The sequence below is a fragment of the Rattus rattus genome, chromosome 8, assembly GCF_011064425.1.
Source record: "Rattus rattus isolate New Zealand chromosome 8, Rrattus_CSIRO_v1, whole genome shotgun sequence".
Classification (NCBI taxonomy): Eukaryota; Metazoa; Chordata; class Mammalia; order Rodentia; family Muridae; genus Rattus; species Rattus rattus.
Genome location: NC_046161.1, coordinates 97,020,737 through 97,046,417, shown reverse-complemented (window position 1 = coordinate 97,046,417; position 25,681 = coordinate 97,020,737). Strand labels below are relative to the sequence as shown.

The 25,681-nt window shown below is 45.7% G+C and overlaps 1 protein-coding gene across 1 annotated transcript in view; it reads left to right on the top strand.

Moving 5' to 3' along the window:
• Window positions 1–25,681, top strand: part of Col6a6 (collagen type VI alpha 6 chain) — a 96,824-nt gene that overhangs the window by 32,648 nt on the left and 38,495 nt on the right. The window contains exons 15-23 of the mRNA XM_032909852.1: window positions 519–563; window positions 651–704; window positions 1,809–1,871; window positions 6,430–6,495; window positions 8,018–8,071; window positions 15,477–15,512; window positions 16,250–16,312; window positions 18,039–18,101; window positions 21,873–21,935. Coding sequence (XP_032765743.1) covers window positions 519–563; window positions 651–704; window positions 1,809–1,871; window positions 6,430–6,495; window positions 8,018–8,071; window positions 15,477–15,512; window positions 16,250–16,312; window positions 18,039–18,101; window positions 21,873–21,935 — 507 coding nt within the window. The remainder of the gene's footprint in view (window positions 1–518; window positions 564–650; window positions 705–1,808; window positions 1,872–6,429; window positions 6,496–8,017; window positions 8,072–15,476; window positions 15,513–16,249; window positions 16,313–18,038; window positions 18,102–21,872; window positions 21,936–25,681) is intronic.

Below are 25,681 nucleotides of genomic sequence, written 5' to 3'. Positions count from 1 at the left end.
CATTATCAGTTTGTCAGCTGAAGGACATTTACGTTGTTTCTCTCCCCTAGTTGTAAGCATGGCTGGTCTAGTAGCTGTGGAGTTTGATGTCCAGTCCTTGGAGCACGCACCAAGGTGGTGTAGCTGGGTAGCATATGGTAGATTTATTTTTAGCCTTTCCATAGTTCTCCACGTGGATTTCCACAGTGACCGCAGCAGTTGGCAATCCCAGAAGCAGCGAATGAGGCTCCCTTTCCCATCATCCCCTTCTGGTGTTTGTTGTCCATCGTCTTACTGGTATTTGGCGTTCTGACTGGGGTAATCTGAACTCAAAGTTGTCTTTACGTTTTACCTCTGCCTCTCCTTGCGGGCAGGCTCCGTTCGTTATGGCAGCTTCTGATACTGAAACTGACCTTCAACGTTACCCAGGTGTCACCTAACAGAGGCTGTTGCTCAACGCATAAACCCCGAGACTGCTTTTGGTTTTGGTTTTGGTGCCTGACAGATGTACTGTGTTCTAATCACATCTGCCTCTGCAGGGTGAAGTTGGGGAAGATGGGCTTGACGGATTAAATGGAGAACAGGTACAGTGCTGGCCTTTCACCGCTGACACCCTCCTCAGCTGGCTCTCGTGGAGATGAGAACTGAGTTTTCCCTTCTCCATTTTCTAGGGTGACAGTGGGATTCCTGGAAGAAGAGGAGAAAGGGGTGATGCGGGATCACAGGTAGGGATACAGGACACAGAAACGATGAACCCGCAATGGTTTATAAATAAGACAACTGCCTTGGAATTGCTCATGGCTGTAGCTACAGACTGACTTAGGGACAAGTATTCATGAAGCCATCACATACAATGGTGAACGTTGATTTTCATGTGTCTAACAGGTTCTGCTATTCAGGGCTAAGCATGGCTAACCTTGACTCGGGTACGTCTGGTATACATGTGTTTCTTAGCACATCGACCATGGCTTTTCTGTGGAGGGCAACTAGAAACACAGAAGGCCTCTCGTGGCATCTTGAGGTCTGGTACCTCTTACTGCCACACTCCCTTCTCTTTCTCTTGAGTCCCATCGAGCCACACAGTCCTCCGTCTAAGGGAAGGGCCTGGCATGGTGGCAATACCTTTGATCTTAGCCCACGCCTTGGGAGGCAAAGGTGGGCAGCTCTCTGTGCTTGAGGACAACTTAGTCTGCATAGTGAGCTCACAGTTCATGTGAGAAATGACCAACTACAAGGAGGAAAAACATTATTGGGGCCATGGAAAGCGATTCCATATTAAGAATGGAAGCACCCCCATTCTTACATTGGCTGAGGACTGTAGCAAGGCAGCTGGTGAGAGAACACGGCTCTCCTTCCTTTCCATCTGGGACACAGAGCCAGCCACTCACCCCTTAGGTGCTCTTCATGGTGTGAGGAGTTAATTTTGAAATCCACTTTCTAGTTGTGAGATGTCCTTAGGCAAATGGCATGAACTTTGAATTTCCACTGCCTCATTAAAACAAAAGATTAAAAAACAACAACAACAAACAAACAAAAACCCAAACCCTCCTTTTCAGAAGACTGATAGTCAAGCAAGGTGACAAAAATGCCAGAAACAGAGTTCAGAGTGCGGTAAATAACAGAGGTCACTACTGGGTTATGTTTTTGATGCCAAGAACTTTTTTTTTTCTTTTTTCTTTTTGTAGTTCATTCTTCCAGATTTAAAACAACCTCAGTGGAAAAATATTTAATTATTCAAGCCAGCGAGAATCTAAGCCCTTTTCTTTATGCTTATTAAGTTTATTAAAACCTCCCATCTTGTCCTTTGTTCTGATCTGTGTTAACTTTAGGGAAGCCCAGGCAAGAGAGGGGCTTCTGGTGACCGTGGACCGAAGGGCCTACGAGGAGATCCGGTAAGTGCAATGCCCCTGTGGGCTGCGACCATAGAACTTCCTTCCACAGCGGAGGGCTGCTCCATTTTAAGGCAATATGGGCATACTCCTGAGCTTACAACTTGGAAGTCTTAACTGGAGGAATTAAATGCAGTTTCTGTGCCTACACCCTCTTTGTATTCCTTCTTGTACCTCAGAGTTAGGAAGGAATTCTAGTCCATTCAATTAATTTCCTGAACACCTTACAATGCAGAGCACAGAAGAAAAAAAAAGGAACACTTCTTTTTGTCTAGTCTCCCTTGGGTTCTGTGGAGAATAGCAGCTTCATCTTCCCAAGCCAAGGACTTGGGGAGGATTCTGTCAGGCACCCGTCAGGATGTGAAGGTACCTGCTCATGGAAGGCTACAATCGAGCCAAGCAGGCACACCTCACATGTATGCTTGACACACTGCACATGCATGCTCGACACTCTGCACATGCATGCATGGGCACACCACACCAGTGGAAGTCAGTGCCAAGGGCTTTTCCCTCAGCACGCCCACGGAACAGTGACTCTAAGGACAGCCATGAACTTGGTTCAAGAAATGAAAATGTTTGTTGTGCTCTTTGGTGAGCTGGAACATGCATCGGCGTGATACCCGGCTGTGAAAGTGTGGGCTTTGCTCACTGGAAGACACCTGTGTGCTCATCACCTGGGTAAAGAAATAGATCACCCCCAATCCCAGAAGCCCTCTTGTGCATGCTCTAGTCACTCAGACCCTCCCCAGGGTCATCACTGAAATAGCACGGGATATCAGGCTTAACTGCCCTCGAGCTTCATGTGACGAGGACCATTGTCTACGTACTCTTCTGTTTCTGGCTGCTTTGCTCCATTTCATGGCTGGGAGATGCATTCATGTCTGTAACACACATCACTCAAGACCACTCCTGTAGAGTATCACATTGGATATTTATCATACACCTATCCATTCTGTTATTGATAGTTATGCTACTGTGAAAATTCTTTTGCATGTCCTTTAATATATGCAGTATCTAAAGTATATAGCTTAGGAACAGAATTTCTGGATGGCGACATGTATGCCTATATTGAGCAAAGTCTTTACAGTTCCCAAACTGTCTTAGTCAGGCAATGAAACCCCATGACCAAGAAGCAAGTTGGGGAGGAAAGGTTTATTCAGCTTACACTTCCACATTGCTGTTCATCACCAAAGGAAGTCAGGACTGGAACTCAGGCAGGACAGGACCCTGGAGGCAGGAGCTGATGCAGAGGTCATGGAGGGGTGTTGCTTACTGGCTTGCTTCCCCCGGCTTGTTCAGTCAGTACATAAACATTTATCAGAGAGCTTGAAGTGAACTACTCTCCCACCATATGGAAAAGGTTAGTGTACTGTGTGTTGATTAGAACACCTACAGTCTGTGAAAACTGTTTAAAATATGCTGAGGGGCTGTGGGGAACTGAGCATTGAAGGGACATTTGTCTGGTAACCTCTTGGGTACACAGTATGTTGGTTAGAGCGGAGATTCAGTACAGTATGTGTCAGCGCTGTAACTGGGCAGCATGCATTGAAAATAGCTATATTTCAAGAGCACAGGGCTGATGGCTGGCTCCGTGGGTAAAGGCATTCATTAACAAGCTTGAGGACCCAAGTTCAATCCCTGGGACCCACATGGTAGGCAGAGCGAGCCGACTCCAGCAAATTATCCTCTTACTCCCGCACATATGTTGATGGCACACAAGTGCCCACACAGTGTGTGCACATGCGTGCAAATAGAGTTTAAACAGGAGTCCTCATTTGAAGATGATGTTGTTTGCCAGTTGGTATCTCCTGATAATTTCAAACAACTTCAAGATAGGTCATGTAGCTTCAGGAAACGGTAAGTCATTTCACAAAAGGGTGAGCAAGAAATGGTGGCTCTAGAACATGACCATTTTAGCTTGGTACGATGACCACAAGCTCATTTGAGGCATCGATACATAATTTCCATTAATTTTAAAGCAGATATTCTCTTAATTGTCTGTCATGGACAGCGTGACTATATAGTGTGTTTTAAATCAGGTGGGCTCAATGGCTCAGTGGGTAAAGGTTCTTGGCACCCCAGGTTCGATCCCAGAACCTCACGAAGGTGTGGGCAGAACCGACTCTGCCCAGTTGTCCTCTCACCTCCACACGTGGGCCATGCAGAGTTAGTTCTTTTCATCTTTGTCTAAAGAACTTGAAGACTGAGAAGGGAGTTTTACTTTTGACAGCGATGATGTTTGAAGTCAAGATGGCTGGCAGTTGGTCCCACCAGAGCCCTCTGGCTGTGTCAGCCCCACTGACCTTAGATAGGTCCCAGTGTTTAACCGTCCTTTCCCACCTGCTTAGAAACCTGAAGCTCAGACTTAAAACAGGACTCTGTGCCTTTGTGTGTGTGGTCTTAGTGGATTGCTATTTCAGGAAAAAATTGGGAAGAGCAACATTGACAGAATAAGTGGGCCACACGTAGGATCAGATTTTCCTTGGGAATTCATGCAAGTAGCACAAAGTCCTGGGAAAACATCTAAACAAGATTTTGCAATTTCCCATTTTGGCTAGATGATTTTTTTTTGTTTGATTGATTGTTTAAGGCTGGCCTTGAGCTCCAAATCTTCTTGCCTCTACTTTCCAAGTACTAGGATTACAGATGTGTATCACACACACACACACACACACACACACACACACACACACACACACACATGCAGCTTTGATGGGGACTTTTTAAAATTTCATACGATACCAGGAAAAACTGAGCAGAGCCTCTCTCTGATTTACAGAGACTAGTAAGTTCATCACCTGACAATACATGGTTACTGGAAGTCTGTGTTTGGTGGCAAAGTTGTGTTAAATGGTGGTCCTTGTTCTTGCTGAATAGACTAGAGAGAATAGTTGAGACTCACACTGACCAAGCAACTCATGTACATACAGAGGTGGTCAGTTCTATTCTGAAGGGCTGGTGTGCAAGTCTTTCTATGTTATCCTTCAAATTAAAGGTCGTATGTGTCCAGTGGGTTAAAACTCCGGGCTTAGCAGGGCTTGGTAGCACACACGTTCATTCCTGGCACTCAGGGGGCAGAAGCAGGCAGATTCTATGACTTCAAGGCTATTCTGGTCTACATAGAGAGCTCCCATTCCAGCCAAGGCCTACGCAAGGGAAACTGTCTCAACATAAATAAATGAATAAATCCGTCGTGCAGGTGGTCTTCCTTCTCCTTACCGTCCTCACTACAGTCATAGCTTTCCAGTTGTTTCATTTAGGTACGGCCATGACATAAGAGACGAGTACTTAAGCTTGAGGAAGAAATGAAAGTGTAGAAAATGATCCTGGTTTGGCAGTGAGGAGAATCGAGCACACTTTAGTAATAACAATCATGCAATAAATCCAGGTTCCTCTCTTTCTCCCTATTACCTTATAAGCTACTTAAATCCAAGTCCAAACACTATTTTAAAAAATAAATAATAAAAAAAAATGCGTACTAAGTGTCTGGAACAGTGCCTCATCCCTGTTGGTGATTGCAAATTGCTTATTGATTGATTGATGGTAATCAGGGGCGCTGTCAGCAGACCAGCCCGGCAGCTGGCGCTCTGCAGGGCTGCGTTACTGCTGTGCCTTCTCTGCCTCTTGGAGCATTGATCGGCTTGATTGATGGTCTCAGCACCGTGCATGCACAGTTCGATGGTGGTCCCCAAGTTTGAAGCTTCGTAGAGCCCACAACGGCGCTATTTGCAGCAAGTTGCTGCTGAGATGTTTGGGTGAATAATGAGAGAAAAAAAAAAGCCTCCAGAGTTCAGGTTTTTCTAAACTCCAGGGATGAGCATGTGAGATTAGAACTTGGGGACAAACAGGTTGCCGGGTGTCCTGTGACTTCTCCCAGGGTGATATTAGCTACACCAGATGATAGACCAAAGACCAAGCCTAGCCTAGTGAACCAGTGGGTTTATTCGAGTGTATTACGGGAACATGAATGCAAGGGTTTATTTACAGGGGGCACTGGTGACTTGGGGACATTGAAAAGCTACGCCAGCAAGGGAAGGAGGGAGGGAGACTCAGCAAAATCTATATCCTAGAGTTCCCTGGCAGCTCATAGGTAGCTCCCCCAGAGTCCCCTTCCCTGGCAACTGTTACTGCTCATACATGACAGGCACATGGTCTTCAGCACTGGTCAGAGTGTGTATGGGTGTAAGGACCATGTCACAAGTGTTTAACTTCTCCCAAGGTGAAAAGGGTAATCCTACCTCAAGTGTAAATTTGCCTGGGACTCCAGGAAAGAAGGAAAAGCCTAGAGAAGAGCAGGCTCCCCACCCCCACCCCTTCCTGGCCTCACCAGGGTAGGATACAGGTTTCAGCTCCTTGCTTCCCTTGGCCATGCCTCCTGTAGTGAGCACTTGCTTCCTCCCAGTGTGCTCGCCTTGGGTATCCACTCTGAGTCTGCTAATAGCAAGCCAAGGAGGCAAATCAAATACTTGTGAGCCACCTGTCACTTCAACCGGGTTCTGCTTTCTTTATTGAATTCATACTCTATTAAAACCCTGTTCACCTTTTCTTTTTCTCTTTTTAGGGAACTCCTGGACGTGATAATAGCATACAGGGACCCAAGGGCTTGAAAGGAGACCCTGGAAGACAAGTAATTATGTGGGCATTTGGAAGTAAACTTGCTACTGTAGTGGCGGAGAGGTTCAGCGTCTTAGGAGTAGAATATAAAACACCTGAGGGGTGGGGGTATTTGGACTAAGAGAATATGCTTAGTACAGGAAAACTATTGTGGGAAGCAAAACAAAAGCGAAAAACAAAAAACCCCGAATCTTTCACTCCTGCTTATTTCTTGCTGTAAGACATTAGAAACATTGTCAACTTTTGACCTGAGACATCAGGAACATTGTCAACTGGCCGCACTAAGCCACGCCCACTAGACCACACCCAGGAGGTCTTCATGAATATAAACTTCTAAGCTCTAGCTTAAAAGGAAGGACTTGTTCATTTAATAGAGAGATGTTTTTAAAGGACTACCAGAGTCGTTGACCATCCCGGCATGTAGGGGTGCTAGGATGCTACCCCACATGCTAAGACGCAACCCTATCAGCCTGCTGTGGAAAGGCGAGAGACCTGGTGATGGGTGGCAAATCTCTGGAGGTTGTTCTGAAATCTCACAGACCACAGCTTAGTCCCCTTATCCTATTACTTAGGATTTAAAAGAGTATGTGAATAGTGTGTGTCTCTGAGGCCCTTTAATGAACAAGCTCCCCTGCTAACTCCCTGTAGGAAAGAAGCCCGATGTGGTAGGAAAGAGTCAGCCATGCTCCCTCCTCCTGCTTTGTCCATGACCACTTTGTACTCCAGGCTCCCACCCCACCTCCCACTCTGTGTAAACCTTGATTTTTCTCACTTGCAGAATATGTGAATAGCCCCCTTTTGTGTTTTCTTGGCTAACCAATCATTCCATACTTTTGCGCTCGGGGGAATTTTGAGGTTTTATTCATGGGCAGGTGCTATTCTGCGCAGGGTAGGTAGGAATCCCAACTGGGGTCTGGGGAGATAATTCACTTGGTAAAGTGCTCCATGCGAAAGCAGGAGGACCTGAGTTCAAATCCCCAGGACCTACTTTAAAAGGCAGCTGCTGTGGCACAGACCTGTGATCTCACACCGGACATGAAGGTCCTCTGTTCTTTGACCAGCTGAATTTGTGAACTTAAGCTGCAGTTAGAGACCCTGTCTAAAAACATGAGCAATTGAGAGAGGCCGTCTGCCAACCTCTCGGCCTCCATATGCACCTGGACACATGTACAGACGCCAACACAAATACACAACCCAATGTGCACAAAAGTCCCAACCAGCAGTGGCCTGCCAGGCCACCTTCAAGCTCTGCTGGTGACAGGGTAGGGATAGTTTGAGTATTCCAACCCATGTCTCAAACATGAATTAGTGACAATGAGAAGTTGACACCTGAAACCACATCGTCAAAGTTGTGCTGCTAATCCCTGTGACCGACATAGGGATGTGATTTATGACCAATGGAAGACAGTATCACAGTTTAGGGAAAGATGACTCCATCCCTCATAGGACCCCTTCTGGTACATGGACAGATGTTAAAAGGGAACCCTGTCACTGATATAATGTTGCCCTCACACATTCTTCTGTTCCTCTGGCAGGGCAGAAGAGGCTGGCCAGGCTCTCCCGGGACACCAGGCTCAAGAAGAAAGATGGTAAGAGCCCTTGGAGGCAAGGAGCTTTCAGACTCATGGATCCCATCGCTGTGATGGAAGTAGCTGGTTGTGGGGAGTTGGTGGGATTGTCGATGGCTAAGGATGTTATCTAGAGACACTGAGCTATGTCAGAATGGAACTGGCCTGGTAAGGCCTGGGAAGCCTAAGTAAGAAAGTGCTGGCAGCACACACAGGAAATTACCCACAAGGAAAGACTGCCATGCAGGGAAAGCAGAGTGTCAGTGAGGAGAAAGTGGTCCATGTTTGACCTACTTGCTGATTTAACTGGAGTTGCCATGATGTTACTTAGTGTACAAGTTTTATTGTCTGCTAAATTTTATGACTACTAAGAAAGTTGGGAAGAAACCCCCCCTTAGCAGTCCTTGATTGACAGTCTAAAGTTCTTTGTCCATATCTGCAGGTCTACCACTAATGTCGACCTACAGGTCTTATTTAGACAACCATAGTGTTGAGATTTTAAAGGTTATAGCATCCCTGTCATGTCTTAGGGTAGGGGGAGTTGGGGGGAGAATAATGTTAAATATAGTGAACTCATATGTGAAATTCTCAAAAATTAAAAAATGGAATTGAAGTAAGTTAAAATAGAAATAAGGAGAAAGTCTGTGGTAGGCATGTAGCCGAGGGTTAGACCAGGTAGTTGAATACCTTAGGGATTCTGGTACTGTGATAGAACACAACACCATGACCAAAGGCAACTTGGGGAGGAAAGGGTTTATTTCAACTTACAATTTGCACACCATCACTGAGGCAAGTGAAGGAAGGAAGTCAAGGTAGAAACTGAACTGAAGCAGAATCCACGGAGGCATGCTGCTTACTGAATTGCTCCTCTTCACTTGCTCAGCCTGCTTTCTTACACAACTTGAGTATCATGAGTACAGCAATGGTGGTACCACTCACAGTGAGCTGGGCCCTCCTACATCAATCACGAATCAAGACTATTCCCCCACAGACTTGCCTGCAGGCCAATCTTATAGAGGCATTTTCCTCTATTAAAATATCCTCTTCCCAGATTTGTGTCAAGCTGGCAAAAGCTAGCCAGCACCTTGTGGAACCCATTGGGGGAGTTTTATTTTGTTCTTGGTTTATTTTATTGGCTTTGTTTAAATACACGCTTTAAAAATATTCCATGTGTGATTGCTTAGAAAAACACACAGATTCCAAATAGAAAGCCTTTATCCAATAAGAGATTATTTAAAGGAATTCACTTCCACACCTGCATTAGAGTCTAAATTATACCAATTTTGTCTCATTTCACAGCATTTTCTTTTCCAGTCTTTCTTATCCAGCCTGCTCACCCCATTCCTCAAAATGCAAAATGTCTTAAAATTGAGCACAAATAAAAACTAGTTGAGTGGGTGGCAGTCAGGAGGCATTGTGTTTTCTGGGCAGAAGTAGTTAATGAAACTAGCTATTATACTCCAAAGTGTTTTTGCATCTGGAAGCACACCCATGTTCTTCAGGCGGCTGGGAAATAAGAAAATAGGAGCTGCGATTGCATTCAAACTGTGCAGAGTGTGATTGTTAGCAACCAGCTTTGCTAATGTTGCTTCAGTGCATATGCAGATGAGGGAGTGTTTATCCTCTGCTCTTAGTTTTCTGCAATGGCATCTCTGCCGGCTTACATCCCCCTGCAAAACATTGTCAGTGTTAAGAATATCAACCTAGGAGGTTGTGGTGTGAAGAAATGTGTATTTTTTGTTTTGTGGCCCCCCCAGAGGTCATATCAAACCACACAGCTTCCAAGGAGGAGGTCCCCATGTTGGTGATATGTGCCTCTGTGTCACGCAGGAGTCCAAGCAGGACTCCTGCAAAGGACAAAGCAGGGGCACATCTCGGCTATAGTCCTCTTCTGTGCAACTCAGAAAAATAAAGTGAAAAGACTCAATGACCCCACCTTCCGGTCACAGACAAGGACTGACACCAGACAACTACCTTTGCATGTGGACCACAGAGAGGAAGTTCACTGCTTAGCTCTGAAGCCAGGACTAGATTTCTCTCAGAGTAACTTTACCATCCAAAAGGAACTGATGAGGACAGCTCTGCGGATTTGAAATGTCGATTCTGAGAGGGACAGGGGATAGCCCCATATACCCCAGTGAGCAGAGGAGGGTAGCTCCATATATCCCAGTGAGCAGGGGATAGTAGCCCCATACATTCTTGTAAGCAGAAGAGGCAGAAAAGGATGGAGAGACACTGAACTGTGTTTTGTTTGGATCACTGGTGGCCAGAAAACTAGGCCAGGAAGGCTGCAAACAGTCAGGGACAGCGAGTCTGTGAAGATTGAGACAGATACTCTGGGACCTGGAGGGCTTCGTAGGAATCCCAAGAATCTCCTAAATGCCAGAAGTTGGAGGAAGATGCAAGACTTCTCTTGACCCCAAGGTGTTTTAGAGAGTGTCTCCATGTCCCACCACACCTCCCCAGGGTTTTTAGTCTACAGGGTCCCTTCCAAAGATGGTCAATCTTTGTTGCCAATGAGTCAGAAGATTAACTAATCAAAGCACAAAAGAGAGTGGGGATAATCACATCCAAATGGCAAATTAACACCCCCCCCCAGCCCACCCTTTCCCCGTCAGAAGAAGAGTTACTGGAAGGAAAGAGAAACTCTGGCAAAGAGATCAAGTCTGAAAGAACTGAAGCCTACATTTTTGCTGAGTGAAAGCTTCAAGAATTGACAGGATGAAAGTGAAAAGAGCCAACTGGTAGACCTTGAGCACAGGAAGGCAAAAAGGAAGTGAGATTGGCAGGGCAGCAAAAATGGCACCACTGGGCTCTGGGTTCCTTATTTTTACTTTTCTATTCAAGAAAAGCTAAATGTAATACTTATATTTTTAAGATTTTATTAGGTTTTTTTTTATGCATATGAGTATTGTATATGTCAGTGCGCCCTTTCATGCAGTGCCCAAGGAGGTCAGCAGAGGGCTTTGGATCCCCTAGAACTAGAGGTACAAATGGTTGTAAGGTCCCATGTGAGTTCTGGGAACTGAACCTGGGTCTTCTGGAAGAGCAACCCAACTCTCCAGTCCAATACTGAACTTTTAAAATGGATAATCACGTGATCTCCCCTTTTTGATAAAAGTGCCATTGTGTAGAATGCTGCCAGAAAAATCCTGTAAGTGCAGGAATCATGACTATCAAAAGCCAATGACTATTTCTCTTTTTTAGACCCTTTTCAAATGTTTAAGGGTCTTTATGTATGTATATATGCACACCTATGCCTGGTGTCCTCAGAGATGACAAGAGGGATCAGATTGGTTCCCCTGTGTCTACAGATGGTTGTGAGGTACCATGTGGATGCTGGGAACTGAACCTGGGTCCTCTGTATGAGCAGCAAGTGCTCTTAACCTGATTCATCTCTCCCATTTTTGTTTTTTTGTTTTTTGGGTTTTTTTGGGGGGGCTTTTTTGGTTCTTTTTTTCGGAGCTGGGGACCGAACCCAGGGCCTTGCACTTCCTAGGCAAGCGCTCTACCACTGAGCTAAATCCCCAACCCCTGTTTTTTTCTTTATGGAGGATTTGGGATGATTTTGCATTTTTGCTTGACCTGCATTCAGATATTAAGTAAGGATTTATTATTTTAATAATTGCAAGAAGTTACTCTTTAAGAAAAGATGTTATTTATAAAACTGTAAAGTACAGTAGATGGTGGGCTGAAGGTGTAGCTCAGTGGCCGAGTCCTTGTCTCATGGCCAAAGCTCTCTGTTCTATTACCAGCACTTTATATAACCACAAAATATGGATCTGGATGAAGAACACTGAAGAATCCTCAGTGCAATAAAATGCTGCTGTATTGACAAGTGGGTAGAGAGTGGCCAGTAGTGGGGACGGAGCATGGCATGCAGGGAAATGGATATCAGCAACCCAATCTGATCTCTATTCACTGGACAAACACTGAACACCATCAATGAGCCAGCAACTCGATGAGTACTAGAGCTAAGAACTCAAACAAGAGTTCTTTTCTCTGCAGGAATTAAGAACCCTGGACTAACCGTGGCAAAGTTTCTCCGCTTTGTTTGAAGCATTGCTTGTGGGGAATGGCTGCATCCTGCACAGAAAGAAGCTCATGCCTCCCCTGACCTGAGCTCATGGGGTGCCAACAACACACCCAACAAGAAACATCCCCAGACTTTGCTAAATGCTCCCCAGAGAGGAAAGAGAGGTGGTAAACCCCTCATCTATTCAAAGGCAACTGAGGGAAAGAGAGGCAGGCCTGCCCAGGGAATGAGTTATTATCAGAGTGAGGCCAAGGTACAAGCCTGGACCAAGGGCAGGAGAAGCAGCCAGGAAGTCCAGCCCAGGGCATTGGCGGGAAATAGGAAGGGGTGGCGCCCTCTGAACCAGACTGTGCTGAGAATTGGAACAGATCCTCTGCCAGGGGTAATGAGAAGCAACTGTAGCCTCGAACGAAAGCAGGCTTTCATTCCAGTTTGGCCCAGATTGTTTTTATGGTATTGTCCATTCATCCTTCTGGGTACCATTTTACAGGCCTCCCAGAAAACACCAGAGCAGCAACACTGGGCATGAGCCTGCCAGTTAGATTCAGGATTCATGGTGTATCTGCCATTAATACCCTGCTTACTTCCTGGTGACTGTCTGTCCCAAATTAGTCATATCTACCCATTAAACAAGGTTCTCTTGAGTACCCAGAAAGTCAGGCTGCTAGAACTATGGAACTGGTGACTCTGTCTTACATCAGGTTTTTTTCTCAGGTCCCCTGAGGGTACTTTCCTTCCCTGATGTTCCCCGCTCACATTAAAGAGGAGTCAAGATCTCTGGGAGTGTGACCAGACCCCAGTCAGCCTTTGAGCATACCCTTCTAGTAGCCTGAGATTATCTTTCCTATGTAAACCCCTTGAAAAGGTTAGGCAAAAGCTGAAAAATTGCTTGCCCTAGTTCCTTGTCTGCTTTCCGTGTCTCATGTCTGCCAAGGTCTCTCTCCCATGACTTTGTAGTTTAAAGCAGGACAAGCCCTGGGTGGCCACTCCTGGGTTTGTTCCCGTCGCTTATGTAATCTTAGATGTCAAGTTTGGTTTCTCCCATTAGGCCTGAACCCCCTTGACTAGGGACAAGAGTCGGTTTTTGCCCACCACACCAGCTCCCCAAGCCTTGACAGAGCAGGGACACCAGAGATATGATGACTCCTGCCATTGAGCTCTTTCAAGAGTCAAAAAGTCAGGTGGGAGCATGGCGGGAGAGATTGCACAGGTGGTGTGCTTGCGGGAAAGCCTGAGGTACTGAGGCAGAGTCCACAGAACATAGCCGGGTGTTGGTGCTGTACCCTTTTGTTCCCAGCATGGAGAGGACAAGCTAACAGATGCCTGGTACTTGTGGGTCAGCTATCCAGCCCAGCCTCATTGGTGAGCTTCAGGCCAACAGAGAGACCGCTGTCTCAAAACATAAGGTAAATGGCACCTAAGGGATAACGCTGGAGGTTGTCCTCAGGCATACATACACAAGAACGTAACAAAAGACAAACAGGAGCAAACGTCAATGTTTTGAACTCTGGTTCAAGAGAAATATCCTTCATGTGAAGCTTCTGCTCTGAGCCCTTAAAATTTACTGGTGAATTTTTTTGTTTTGCTAGAATATAACATTCTTCTCGTCTCCACTCCAACCAGCTGTATTCACCGGAAACATGGTCCAACCATGCGTGTTAACTGCACCACAGACCCCAGAGGCTACTGCTGAGTGTGGGACAGGCCAGTCAGCCTAGTGCCCCCACAGTTCCCATCTCATCTCTTATCCCTGTCGCCAGTGTCTACCATAACTCCTATTTTCCTGCCTCCATTACCCAGGCTAGGTCCCTGATGGAAAGATTCATACATATCCCTGACACCAAATCTCTGGGAAGATTTCACATCTGACCAACTTGATGCGATCTCTGTCTTTGAAACCTCCTTCCTGTCCTTGGGCATGTACTGTGTGCTCTGCCTTGTAAATGTTTGTAATGTTTATCCCTCCTCCCCCAATACTTGAAGAGTGTGGATATCCCAAGTTCAAAGACTCAGGGCGGGTATGTGTGTGCTGGGAGGGGGTGGTTCCTATCTATTATCCTCTAAAGTGTAGCAGATGGTTTTCTGAATGAAACTGATCTACTGGTGGATATTTTTCTGAATGACGTGGATTGACTTGAATTGGAACAATTCATTGTGCAAAAAGGAACAGATTATAATTAAACTTATAAAAAATTGCATGCATGTGTGTGAGTGTGTGAACATATGTGTACCACACGTATGAAAGCCAGAAAAGGATGTTTGAGCCCTTAGAACTGGAGTTGTAGGCAGTCGTGAGCTGCCCGATGTGGGGTTTGGGAACTGAATCCAAGTCCTCTGCAAGAACAGCAAATGCTCTCGGACTCTGTCTGAGCCATGCTTCTAGCCTTTTGAAAATGACTTCCTTTTCTTCTCTGGCAGAATTTGGGCCTTGAAGATGACTTATTGTTTGAAAGAAATGAGACATTCCTCCCCCACACACACACCTTTGATTCTTAGATGACAACATATTTTGTAATACACTTAGCAATACTGGCCTGTCCAAACATTTTTCATGAGTTTGCAGCAAGCCAGTATTGTCTCATGGCCGTTGGATTTTCTGAACTCTGGATGCGAGTTTTGTTCTGACTTTATTAAGTGACCAAGTCAGATAGGGTATGTCATTGCCTCTTGATTATCTGAATGACAGACTGGGAAGGTACCTCAGACCCTGACCCTCTCCTATTTAGCAATGTTATGGATTGGGTATATTATTGATACAATGGATCAAGTCACTTTTGAATACTTGAGATGACTGGTCTCTGACAGCTAATCACATTGCTTGGCTTTAAAAATCAAACTAGTTTTGCTCTCTAACTTCTGAACTCAGGAGATTTATTATGAAGTTCCTGGAGTTGATCCTCAGTTTTTTCCTCTGGCATCCTGCCCCTTGGCTGGTCCATCCCTGATTCCTGACTGACTTTGTAGTGCTTGGGGGAAAATAAGGAAAGTAAGATCAGATCAGTCAGTGTTGCAGCCGAGGAGCAGCTCTGGTCGAGTCTTGTGGAGGTGTGGGCTGTTAGCTATGACCTGTTGGCTTCAGGTTGTCTGTGATTTCAATTACCTGTTCCTTGCATGGGAGTTCAGAGTCGTCCTATTCTCACAATTCACTGAGGAATTGAATGTGTTAAACACAATGTGGGAGTTATTTATGTCAGTGCCTTGAGGTATCTGTTACCAATTTAAATCATATACATGCGCATATATATACACACATATACATATATACATATATATACATACACATATATATACATATACATACACACACACACACACACACACACACACACACACATACACATACCAACTTTTGTAAACTAAGAGTATCTATTTCTCTCCCTTTTGTTTTAGGTAGTTCATGGCCGAAGAGGACATATAGGCCCACAGGTCAGTGATTATTTTTTTTTTTAACTTCAAATGATAAGTGACTCACATTCAGCCATTGAGAATAAAGATGATAATATCTCTTCTTCTCTATCTGAAACTTTTGCTTTTCGATGACATTGGTTGTAGAATTGTTAGAAAAATATCCACCACATTTTTAAGAATTCGAGATGGAATGAAAATCAGATCACTTTATTAAAAATTGTCAGACATTAAAAAATGCATAAACATAAAAATGAACAAAGGCGCTATTTAGTCCGTTGGTTAATTTTTATTTTGCTTGGCTTTTGAATATAAACTCTAACATTTCTTGGATTTGTGTTCTGTTAGCCTCTCCAGCTTACAATTTGTGTGAAAAGGTCCCATACAAACCCAGAGAACACAGTGAAAGTTTAGCACAAACTGGAATAGTCTGGGTCCTCCGGTAACTGAAACAGAGAGCTGGGTGGTACCCCTTCTGCACAGTGATGACATCCTACACTGTGCCTCGGGAATGCACGGCCTTTAAGACCGAGCAGCCATGGTTTAGTCTTTCAGAGCACACATGCTCAGGCTTAGTGCTAAACACATTACAGCCACACGGTCAGACCAGAGTGAAACTCTACAATGTTAAAAATGAAAGAAATCTTTGGGTTTTGTTTACTAAGGCCTTTCATTACCACTGGAAAAAAAGTTTCTAATCGTGCACATGAAGAGAGACAAGACTAATAGATTAATAGGTTGGTTCTCTCTCATCACAGGGAAATCCAGGCATCACAGGCCCAGATGGACTTGAAGGTTCGCCCGGACTTAAGGGCCCGCAGGTATACACAGAGAATGTTTGAGTGTGCAGAAGAGTCCGTGTATGGGTAATGTATATTCTGAACAGAACCCTTCACATGCTCTACTTGGAAGTGTGTTCAGGTTAATAAAGCAAACAAATAACTCTTAGAGTTCTGTCCCTGTCGAGAAGTAGAAAGAGGGGAGCATGCTGGCACCCAGCCCCACGCGCTGGGTTCAGGATCCTTAGGATAATCCGAGAGACCTTGAGCCAAGGAGAATATTGAGCCTCGAATGTGGGAGATTGTGGTCCATTTAACACGGTCGTAGCTCAGTGTTCTAGCCCTGGAATGTCCACGGTGTTGAAATGTTGGCTCAACTCGAGGAAAGATTTGCTCCAAGTGCAGCTGGAGGCTTCAGCGGGGTGATCTATAGCGTGGCGCCCTGCCTGTCCTTTCCAGCTTGCTTCTCTGGGGACCGGCCTCCAGCACTTCTTTCCTTTACAAGGATCGCAAGCCAGAGTTGGCGCTTTGCTCTGATCACATGAGAAAGGAGATGTGTGCCAGAGGCGGGTAAAGCATTGGCTAAATCAACAGCGAGACAGGGCGGGAGCAAATGCTGACAGGAAGGAAGCCGCTAGTCTAGAACGTAGCTCGGTGGTAGGATGCGTGTACAAGCCCTGGGTTAAGCCTCCAGCGTGGAAGGAAAGGAATGGGGGCGGGGGAGGGCGAGGGAGAGGTGGCGGGGGCCGGGAGGCCGAGGGGCTGGGTAGAAACCAGACCATGAAAACAGTGTTTTTCCTCTCTCAGCTTAGCTTTGAATGTATGAAAAACAGGTGCAATGTTTGGCTTACGCAGGACAATCATCGGTTCTATTTTTTCAAAGTTTTAAAGCAAGTACTTAAAAAAATCAAGGCATTATATATCGGCAGTTTGTGTATGGAGGTTGGGCAAAATACATCAAAACATCAGAAGAGACGCTTCGTGCACGAGTTGCCAAGATTTCAGCACGGTGAACAGCCTTCCCTTCAGCCGGCGCCCGCGCTCGCGCTCTCTCTCCAGCTTGATGGCTTTTATTGTCATTTCGTGCCAGCTGCAGAAGGCTCAATTTTCTTACTTTAAAGTGAGAAATATTTGCCTTGGGATCGTCGGGAAGCATCTCAATAAATTGACTGCCTTTATTTCATGCTACGAGAGCCACATTCGGCATTTGTTCTCTCGGTTTATAGACCTTTTTATTTACAGCACGATTTAAAATGAAGCAAAACACTGAATACAGCACATGACGTTTCTTTTCGGCCTATGGAGGTCGTAGCACACAGGCAATAGAATATTCCAGAACTATCTAAATTTCATCTTGCTATGTGATGTGTCTTCCTTATGACCCATCTTTGTTGTGGTTATAGAATATAAAGTGGATTTAAATGTTCTGGTTTTAGATTTATATTATTAAGGGAAGCATTTTTTCCCCCACATAAACTTCATATGGCTTCAGAGGACAAAGAGGCTAAGGACAGTTGGCAGTGCAGAACAGATCTCAGCTTTGGGGTGCTTCCTCTAGGCCGGAGCTCTTTGGCTAAATAGTTTCAGACTGGTCTGCGGCGTTCCTACACGGACGGTGAGGTTCAGAGACTTGCATAGCAGTCAGTGTATTTGACTCTCTGTCTAGTCTCTATTACCTTGGCGTAGTGTTCCACTTGTTTAGCGTGCAAGTGTAACATTTGGGATTCTCACTGAAGGGGAAACTAACCCTTTGATTCTATGTGTTTAGGGACCAAGAGGAGAGGTCGGTGAGAAAGGAGAAAAAGGAGGCTTGGGAGTGAAAGGTCCCCAGGTATGTAAGGAGAACGCAACTGTATCTGGCTTTGACCTTGGCTTGAAAGTAGATGCTTTCACTGTTTCTTCCCTAAAGGTGAATCCTGGTCGCCCTCCCCCCCCCCGTACCCCCACAGTCCCCCCCACCCCTGGCCTCCGCACCATATAGACTGTAGTAGAGCCGGAAGATCCTCTCTAGACTCCTTTGCCTCAGCTTCTCGGCCAAAGTTAACCATTCCTTCTCTGTGTTGTGTGGACACAGCACGCCCTGCACGCAAGTCACTCAGAGTTGCCCTCCCTGCCTCCTGGGGGAGCTAGAGCAGCCAAGGGTGCTTGCTAATTCTTCTAGAGGACTCAAGTTCACAGTCTCCTGAAACTCTAGCTTCAGGGTATCCGAAAACCCTCTTTTGTTTTTTTTTTTTTTTTAAGTTTCTTGGGGAGACTGAAACATTTTGCCACCTGGGACTGTGCTCAAAACTCTTAGAACCCCTGCAGGTGAAGCTTGTATTGTTGATAATCCTAAATTGTCCCTAGATAACACCAGGTTTCTCCTTGATCAAAATGTGCTAGTAGTGCATGAGGATGCAGATCCTGAGCTAGTGGGTCTAGGTCAAGGCTCGGGATGCTGCATGGCCAATGAGTCCTCTCCTGACACTGATGCTGCAAAGCTGGACCCCACATTGAATAGCAAGGCCCTGTGTGATCCGCCCTCCCTGTCTCTAGCTAGCACAGTGTATGTGTATCTGCGGGTCTCTTTACATTTTGCAAGCTCTATGCTAGTGTCTTGCTTATGCTGGGTCCACAGTTCCTGGCAACAACAGACCTCAATTCCTTTATGTCATGAATCAAGCGGTAAATGAATGAATGAGCCTCAGTTGGGACTTTCACCCCTCCGCTAACAGCAGTACCGAGGGGAATGCATTACTTTACATGAATTAGCTAAACCCAGGCAGAGGCCCAACATTTAAGTGGTTGCGCTCATCGTGAGAATATTTAAGAGGCCATTTGCATAAACTTGTAAACCGTGGCAAACCGTTTTAGAGTGCATTAATATCTGCTCCTGACAGTGTTTGTTCCTGGCTTTTGATGAAAGTACTCTTTTTCAAATGCATGAAAACTTCATAATTTCGTGGCAGAACTAAAAATGATAAATATATATATACATATATATACATATGTATGTATATTCTGTGTTCACATCTTTGAAGCATTAGAAGCTGGCTGCACCACAAATGGAGATTTTTATTTAAAAAAAAAGACATAAAGTACAAAGGAAAACATATATCGGGCTATCTCATCTGTTGATATCGAATATTGATGTGGGGATGTAGCTGAGTTGAAGTCCAAAGGTCTAAGGCCCCAAGTGGGATCCAAGGCTATCACTCGAGTAATTTTTCCATGTGCCCAGCGGGCACCTTCATCCACTTTAATCTCGCTTTGGCAAGAAGTGGCACAGTCATAAATCATCCAGCCCTTGCCCACGCCAGCTGGTCAAAGGCACCACACCTTTCTATCAGCGCTTCCATTTTCCTCTGGCTGGAAACCCTGCTTTTCTTTCTCTGCCTGCCTTTTATGAAACACCCTTCTTGTCAGATGTTGAAATGGAGTTTCAAAGACAAGTGGAATTTTCTGTGTTTGGGACATGATGAATGGGGTCTCTAGATGGCTAGCTGTTTCTGAAGGAAATCTACAGAGAGGAGCGCAGCCTGACACACAGGAGAGTGCCGTTCTCTGTTGGCTCTACAGACCCTTCGCCATAGGTCTCCTATTGTTTTATGGCACAGGAGGAACCCTCCAGTGGAACGACGTGTTTTCTTACCTCAGACTTGAAAGCCCTCCTTGGGACTTATGTCTTGGAAAGGGATGAAATTTGCACTGATGGCCAGAGGCTTATTAACTTACACAGCACTCAGTGTTCTGCATAAATGAAAAGCCCCAATCCAGCCAATATGTGATTATGATTACAAAAAAAATGCAAATTGATGTGCTATGCCCGGGAAGACATTTTTGAAAGGAATGACGTCTTCTTTTGTCCCATTTCTTTTGTTGCCCTTAGGACCTTCTCTAAAATCTCCAAATGCAAAGAAACATGACAGGGAACTAGGTCCAAAATACTAATTATACTGGGAGCCGTACTTGCTCTTTGAAATATATGTTCTTAGCTAAATAACACTGGTAGCACGCACACCATCAAGAAAGGTCAGAATTAGCCAAGCATTGGGGTGCTTCTCTACGGGACCAGCACTCAAGAGGCAGAGGGAGGGTGAACCCCCAGACTCTACTAGGGAGTTTCACATTCACAGTCACTCCATTGGCCCTGGTTAAACTCAGAGACAAAAAGGGAAGGGGAGAAAGAGCCCTGTAGTGGGGAGGAATTGAGAGATGAGAGGGAGAAACAAGGGATGGGGATAGAATAACCGGGATACATTATGTACATGTATGAAATTGTCAAAGGAAAAATATGCAAATAAATACTAATTTTTGAAAAGTAGTAGGAGTAGGGGTGATAATGGGGGGGGTCCCCATTCTCAGGAGGAGGGGGAAAGGAATAGGGGGAGAATCTGTGTGAGAGGGGGACTGAGAGGAGAAGGAAGCTGATAGTGAGCTGTAAAGTGAATAAATAAATTAACAAAAAGAGAGACGTGGGAGTAGAAGCATTAGGAGTTCAAGGGTCACCTTGAAACTTTGTTTTAAAAAATGTTGACAGGGTGGGGACTGGACGGGGAGGAGAGTCATGGGAGGAGGGGCTGGAATGGTTCCACAAGAATGGACGTTGCGAAAATTAAATGGTTTGATAGGTGTAAATGCTTGGGACTATGACGGGCACAGTAAGGGCTGTGTAATTATTTTTATTACTATAATATGGTGTCGACTTTGCCTTACAGAACAGCATTGTTTATGCTTTATTAGTGTGAGAGCATACACCCATGTACACACCGCAGTCCGTGTATAAAAGTCAGAGAGCCAGTTAGAACTGGTTTCTCCTCTACCAGGTACATTCGAGAGATTGGACTTGGGTCCTTGAGCTTGGTGGCAAGCACTATTACCCACTGAGCTACCTCCTGCACTCAAACCGAGGAATCCTGTGTCCTGGAGGTGGTTCGTGTTTTGAGGAGAACGCTTCCAGGCTTAGAACAATATGCAACCCGCGTTTTAATTGTCTGGCCTCACCATCCACATGATTTAGGCTGGATGGTCTTTGGACTCATCCCTTTTACTAGCTTGACAAGCATTTACAATAACAGTGGGCCCTGTTCTAGGACACAAAGAGGACCGTTCTCTTTTCTAGCAGTTTCTGAAAATGACTTCAGAATCGTTGTCCTGTGCTCCCTAGACACACTTCTGTCACAATGCTAGTTGGTTTTAGTGAAACTTTCTGAGCTTTCTAATGTACATTCCACACTTTGCAAATGAAGATAAACAGCCCTTGGTGCCGGTAGAAAGCATTCTTTAAAGGCCAATGTCCTTTGGAAAGCTGGCTTTAAATGCTAGACACTTCAGCAACATCTGTTCCCTGAGCTAAACAGTGGGAACCTAGGCTCGTTTGGACACAGAGACTCCTAAAGAAGTGTAATCATTTAGGCCACATCTGGCCAGGGTTACTTTATTAATTTTCTTTTATTTACTAGACTTTATTTGACAGCTACAATATTTTATTTTCCAGAGTAGGATCAGTTCAGCCTTTAACTCTTCCTTCGTCTGCACTTCGTTTTCCGTGGAAGACACGTGAAGGCGTTGGGGGAGAGTTGTGCCTCATCCTGCTATATCTGCCTTCCTCGTTTCATTCCAGGGGCCTCCAGGACCCAAAGGACGAGCTGGGAACCAAGGCCATTGGGGAAGCCAAGGAAGCAAAGTAGGTCACACTCGTTATACAGCCCCTCCAACATTAAAGTCTGTGCTGCCCGAGAGAGCTGTGGCTAGCGGGATCGGCCAGAGCCCTTTCAACACAGAGGAAAACATATCTTGTTGCCTGTAAGCACTGGCTGGATTCTTGGAGAGCCAGCACTCTCTAAGGACCTGGGTGTGGACCTAGATGAGGTCAGGGACTCCAGCTCAGCATAATCGCATGAGGGGCTACACCCCATCCAACTGAGGGATCTCAGGGCAGGAAGGCTGTTTTGGCAAGGACTTCCCTCCCCTCTCCCACCCTCTTGGCATCCTTCCTTCCTTCCTTCTTATGTCCCTGGCTCTATCCTTCTCATGTGAACCTTTGCTGAAGACCTCTGAAGATGCGGGCTTCTGTTGTACTTTAAAGTCTGGTGCAGGAGAGCAAGGCCTGGCCTGTAACAAGAGCTTTGTGGGTGTTTATGAATGAATGCAATTCTAGTATCAGCGATACCCAGGACATGAAATCAGGCCCAAAGAAATTAGAACATCCTGAAGATGTAATCTATGGCAGAAGACAGACAGGGGGGGAAAAAAGAGGCCAAAATTGAGGTTTAAATAAGCACCGTTAGGAGTATTTCTGTGTTGGAAAAAAGAGACATCAAAGAAGATAGAGACTTCAAGGAGCCTTTAGGACAGAAAGACTTTGAAGAAGCAGAGTGAAAATGGTGGGGGAGGGAAGTTAGCGGTGGGCAGGAAGGGAGGCATGGAGCCTAGAGCATCCTAGGATGCTCTGTTTGAAGAAGAATTATTTGCATGAAAAATTTTCTGACTGCCAGTCATGTAAAGATCAATGGAGTCTGCGTGGCTGAGTCTTCTGTCACTGGTACTGCACTAATTATTTTGAAGGGATTGTATAGACGCAGCCAGACATTAAGTAGGCAGCCTGACGTAGACTTTTTTTCGAAGGCCAGGAGCTTGGAAACAAGGAGACCAATTGCTCACTCTCATTGCCTCCAAGATCAGCAGTGAGTGGAGGACTCAACAGGATGAAAACTTAGCGGGTGGTGGTTCCATAAGGTTCTTCCCTCAGAGAACTGAGGCAGAGGGAAGGGCTAAGTGATCCAGTGAAGGACTGGGAGTCCAGTGTGACTGGTGACCCTGTCACACAGGCAGATGTCCGTGAGCAAGAGCCAGTGAAAGAAGGAAGGAAAACATTCGCTCTGGGGCTAGAGGCAAGGCCGGGGCCTGCCTGGAGATGCAGGCTTCTGAATCATTCAGGTCCAAAGGACTTTTAGGGGTGCCCATTTATAAGGAGCAAGGGAGGAAACAGAAGACAATGACTGGGAAAGAAGGAAAAGAAAGGGAGATGAAAAAGGGTACAGGAAAATTCAGACAGGGAGGCAGGAAAGAGCCACCACCTCTGGTGGCTCACAGGTTCCAAAGAGGGGCCCAACAGTGCAGCCCTGGAGAGGAGAAAGGAAAGCAGTATCGAGCTCATGTCAATGCAGAGACAAGGACAAAAGCAGCCATCTATCCGGTCAAGGAATTCTCACATAAAGGAGAGAGGATGTCGCTGCTTTGAGCCTCTCCTTGAGACTACGCTTTGGTCTAGAAAAGCTTAGAGGGAGGAGTGTGCTTTCAGTGGAAGGAGAGCGAGCTGTGTGTTTCAGTGGAAGGAGAGCGAGCTGTGTGTTTGTGATTGGAGAAGAGGAAGGGACATGAAAACTTGGGATGCAGTAGAGAAGCTTCTCAGGGCAGAGCGGAGGAATTTCTTGCTACAGTGAATTGGAGGCAGAAGCCTCCACCTTCATACTGGAGGAGGGCCAGCGAGGGCCTGTGATGGCGGGGACTGGCGTGATGTGAAGGCAGTTCGCTGGCTCATGGGATAAGATGTGAGGTAGACAGGACAAGGGGCTCTGGGGCTCTCTGGCAAGAATGGTCAGAAAGTGATAGTTTGAAAGGGGAACCATGCAAAGTATTGTGTGTCTGTGTAGGGTTGTGTGAGTGTAGGTGTATGTAGGTGTGCAGGTATGGTAGGTGTGTGTGTGTATGTGTAGGTATGTGTGTAGGGAAGTATTGTGTGTAGGGTTATGTGTGTGTAGGGTGTGTGTGTGTAGGGTTGTCTGTATGTGTGTGTAGGGTCGTGTGTATGTGTGTGTAGGGTTGTGTGTGTGTAAGGGGAGTGTGTGTGAGGATGGGCGTGGGGTTGTTTCCATGGATGCGTACATAATGCATATGGAATGAAGGTACTCTATAGGGTATAATCCACAAGACCAAAAGAGAGGCACAGAGATGGATGGAATGCAGAGCTAGGTGAGAAGTGAGAGTGAGGAGAGATAAATGGGTAGGAAAGCCATGGGCATCAAGGGAAGGCATGAGAGTCAAGAGCTTTATTAACAACAGAAACTTTTAAGCAGGACGGCTAGAATTGGCAAGTGCCCCAGTGCAAACCCAAGCCCCAAATGGGTTGATTTCTGGTGTCAGTATTAACTGAGAGGAACACCTGCCCAGCCCACACTCTGGTACATTCAGCAATCCCGAGCTCCATGCCTCGCTCTCCCAGTAACCAAGTGACCACTTACTTGGCACTGGGCAAGCCTCATGAATTCCCTGCTTTCCTGCCTTAAAGTGGGTATTCTCAAACCTGGGTCGGCTGGGAAGCTTTAAGGCATGTAGTATTGAAGTCTACTGTGAAATTCATTCAAAGGACACTGGGAGCTGACTTTCATACATGAGCCCTGGATGTTTGTGGGAAACTCTGAGAAAGTGAGTCCTGGGGTTGATGACCTCTATCATCTCCTCCAATCCTGTGACACCCCCATACTTCAGAATACCTGTTCACAGTTCCCACCCTCACTGGATGCTCCCTTTGTTCTTCCAAACGAGCTAATCACCAACCTTACCAGTGAGCAAGCTTTACCAATATGACATCAATGAGGCAGTCAGGGGTAGTGATCATAGATGTAAAGCCCTGTTTGCTTAGTCTGCCCTTGATAAGATGCAGTGCTGTACCCCTGTGTTCTTCTTTCTCAAAGCCCATAGACCCAGTCTAATAAAGTACCAGACAAGCCCTAGTGGGGAGCCATCCCACAAAATACCTGATCAATGCTCTTTAGAGCTATCGAGGTTATTCAGAAACAAAAGTCTGACAAACCACACCAGTCTGGAAGAATCTAAGGTGATGTCACACTGAGTAAACTCCCAGGGACCTGGAACCAACAACAGATACTGGGTAAAACGAAGGGACTGAAGAACTGGTTTTGGTCTTGGTTGGTTGCTGTGCTAAACATGAATGACTGCAAGAGGTCAGCAATGGGGGAAGGAAAGACTGTGGGGTGTGGAGGACTCTGTCTCTCTCTGCAACCAATCTGTACCTCTGGAACTGCTTCAAATTAAATGTTTTATTTTCTTAAAAAGGGAGTTCTCCTTCCTTCCAATGTCCGTATTCATTTTCCCAAGTAGCTGAGGTTTCCCCCAAGGCACTACTGGGATCGGCTCCTAAGCCATGGGAGATGCTCTGCTTGTCAGAGAGCGTCCTAGGTTGACCTACACTTAGGTCATAGCTAGGTGGTTTGCACAGGTCATCATGAGAAACAGCTTTATTAATTTTTAACAGAGTTATTCCTTCCTGGATCAAGATGGGGACATTTTCAAGGCATTGAGTGGCTGAGATAGTAAACTCCCCTCAGTAATAAATCCAACTTGCTGAGACCTGGGTAACAGGTAGAGGAGACCTCTCTGGTCAGCCATAGCCATTCCTTACGGGTCATT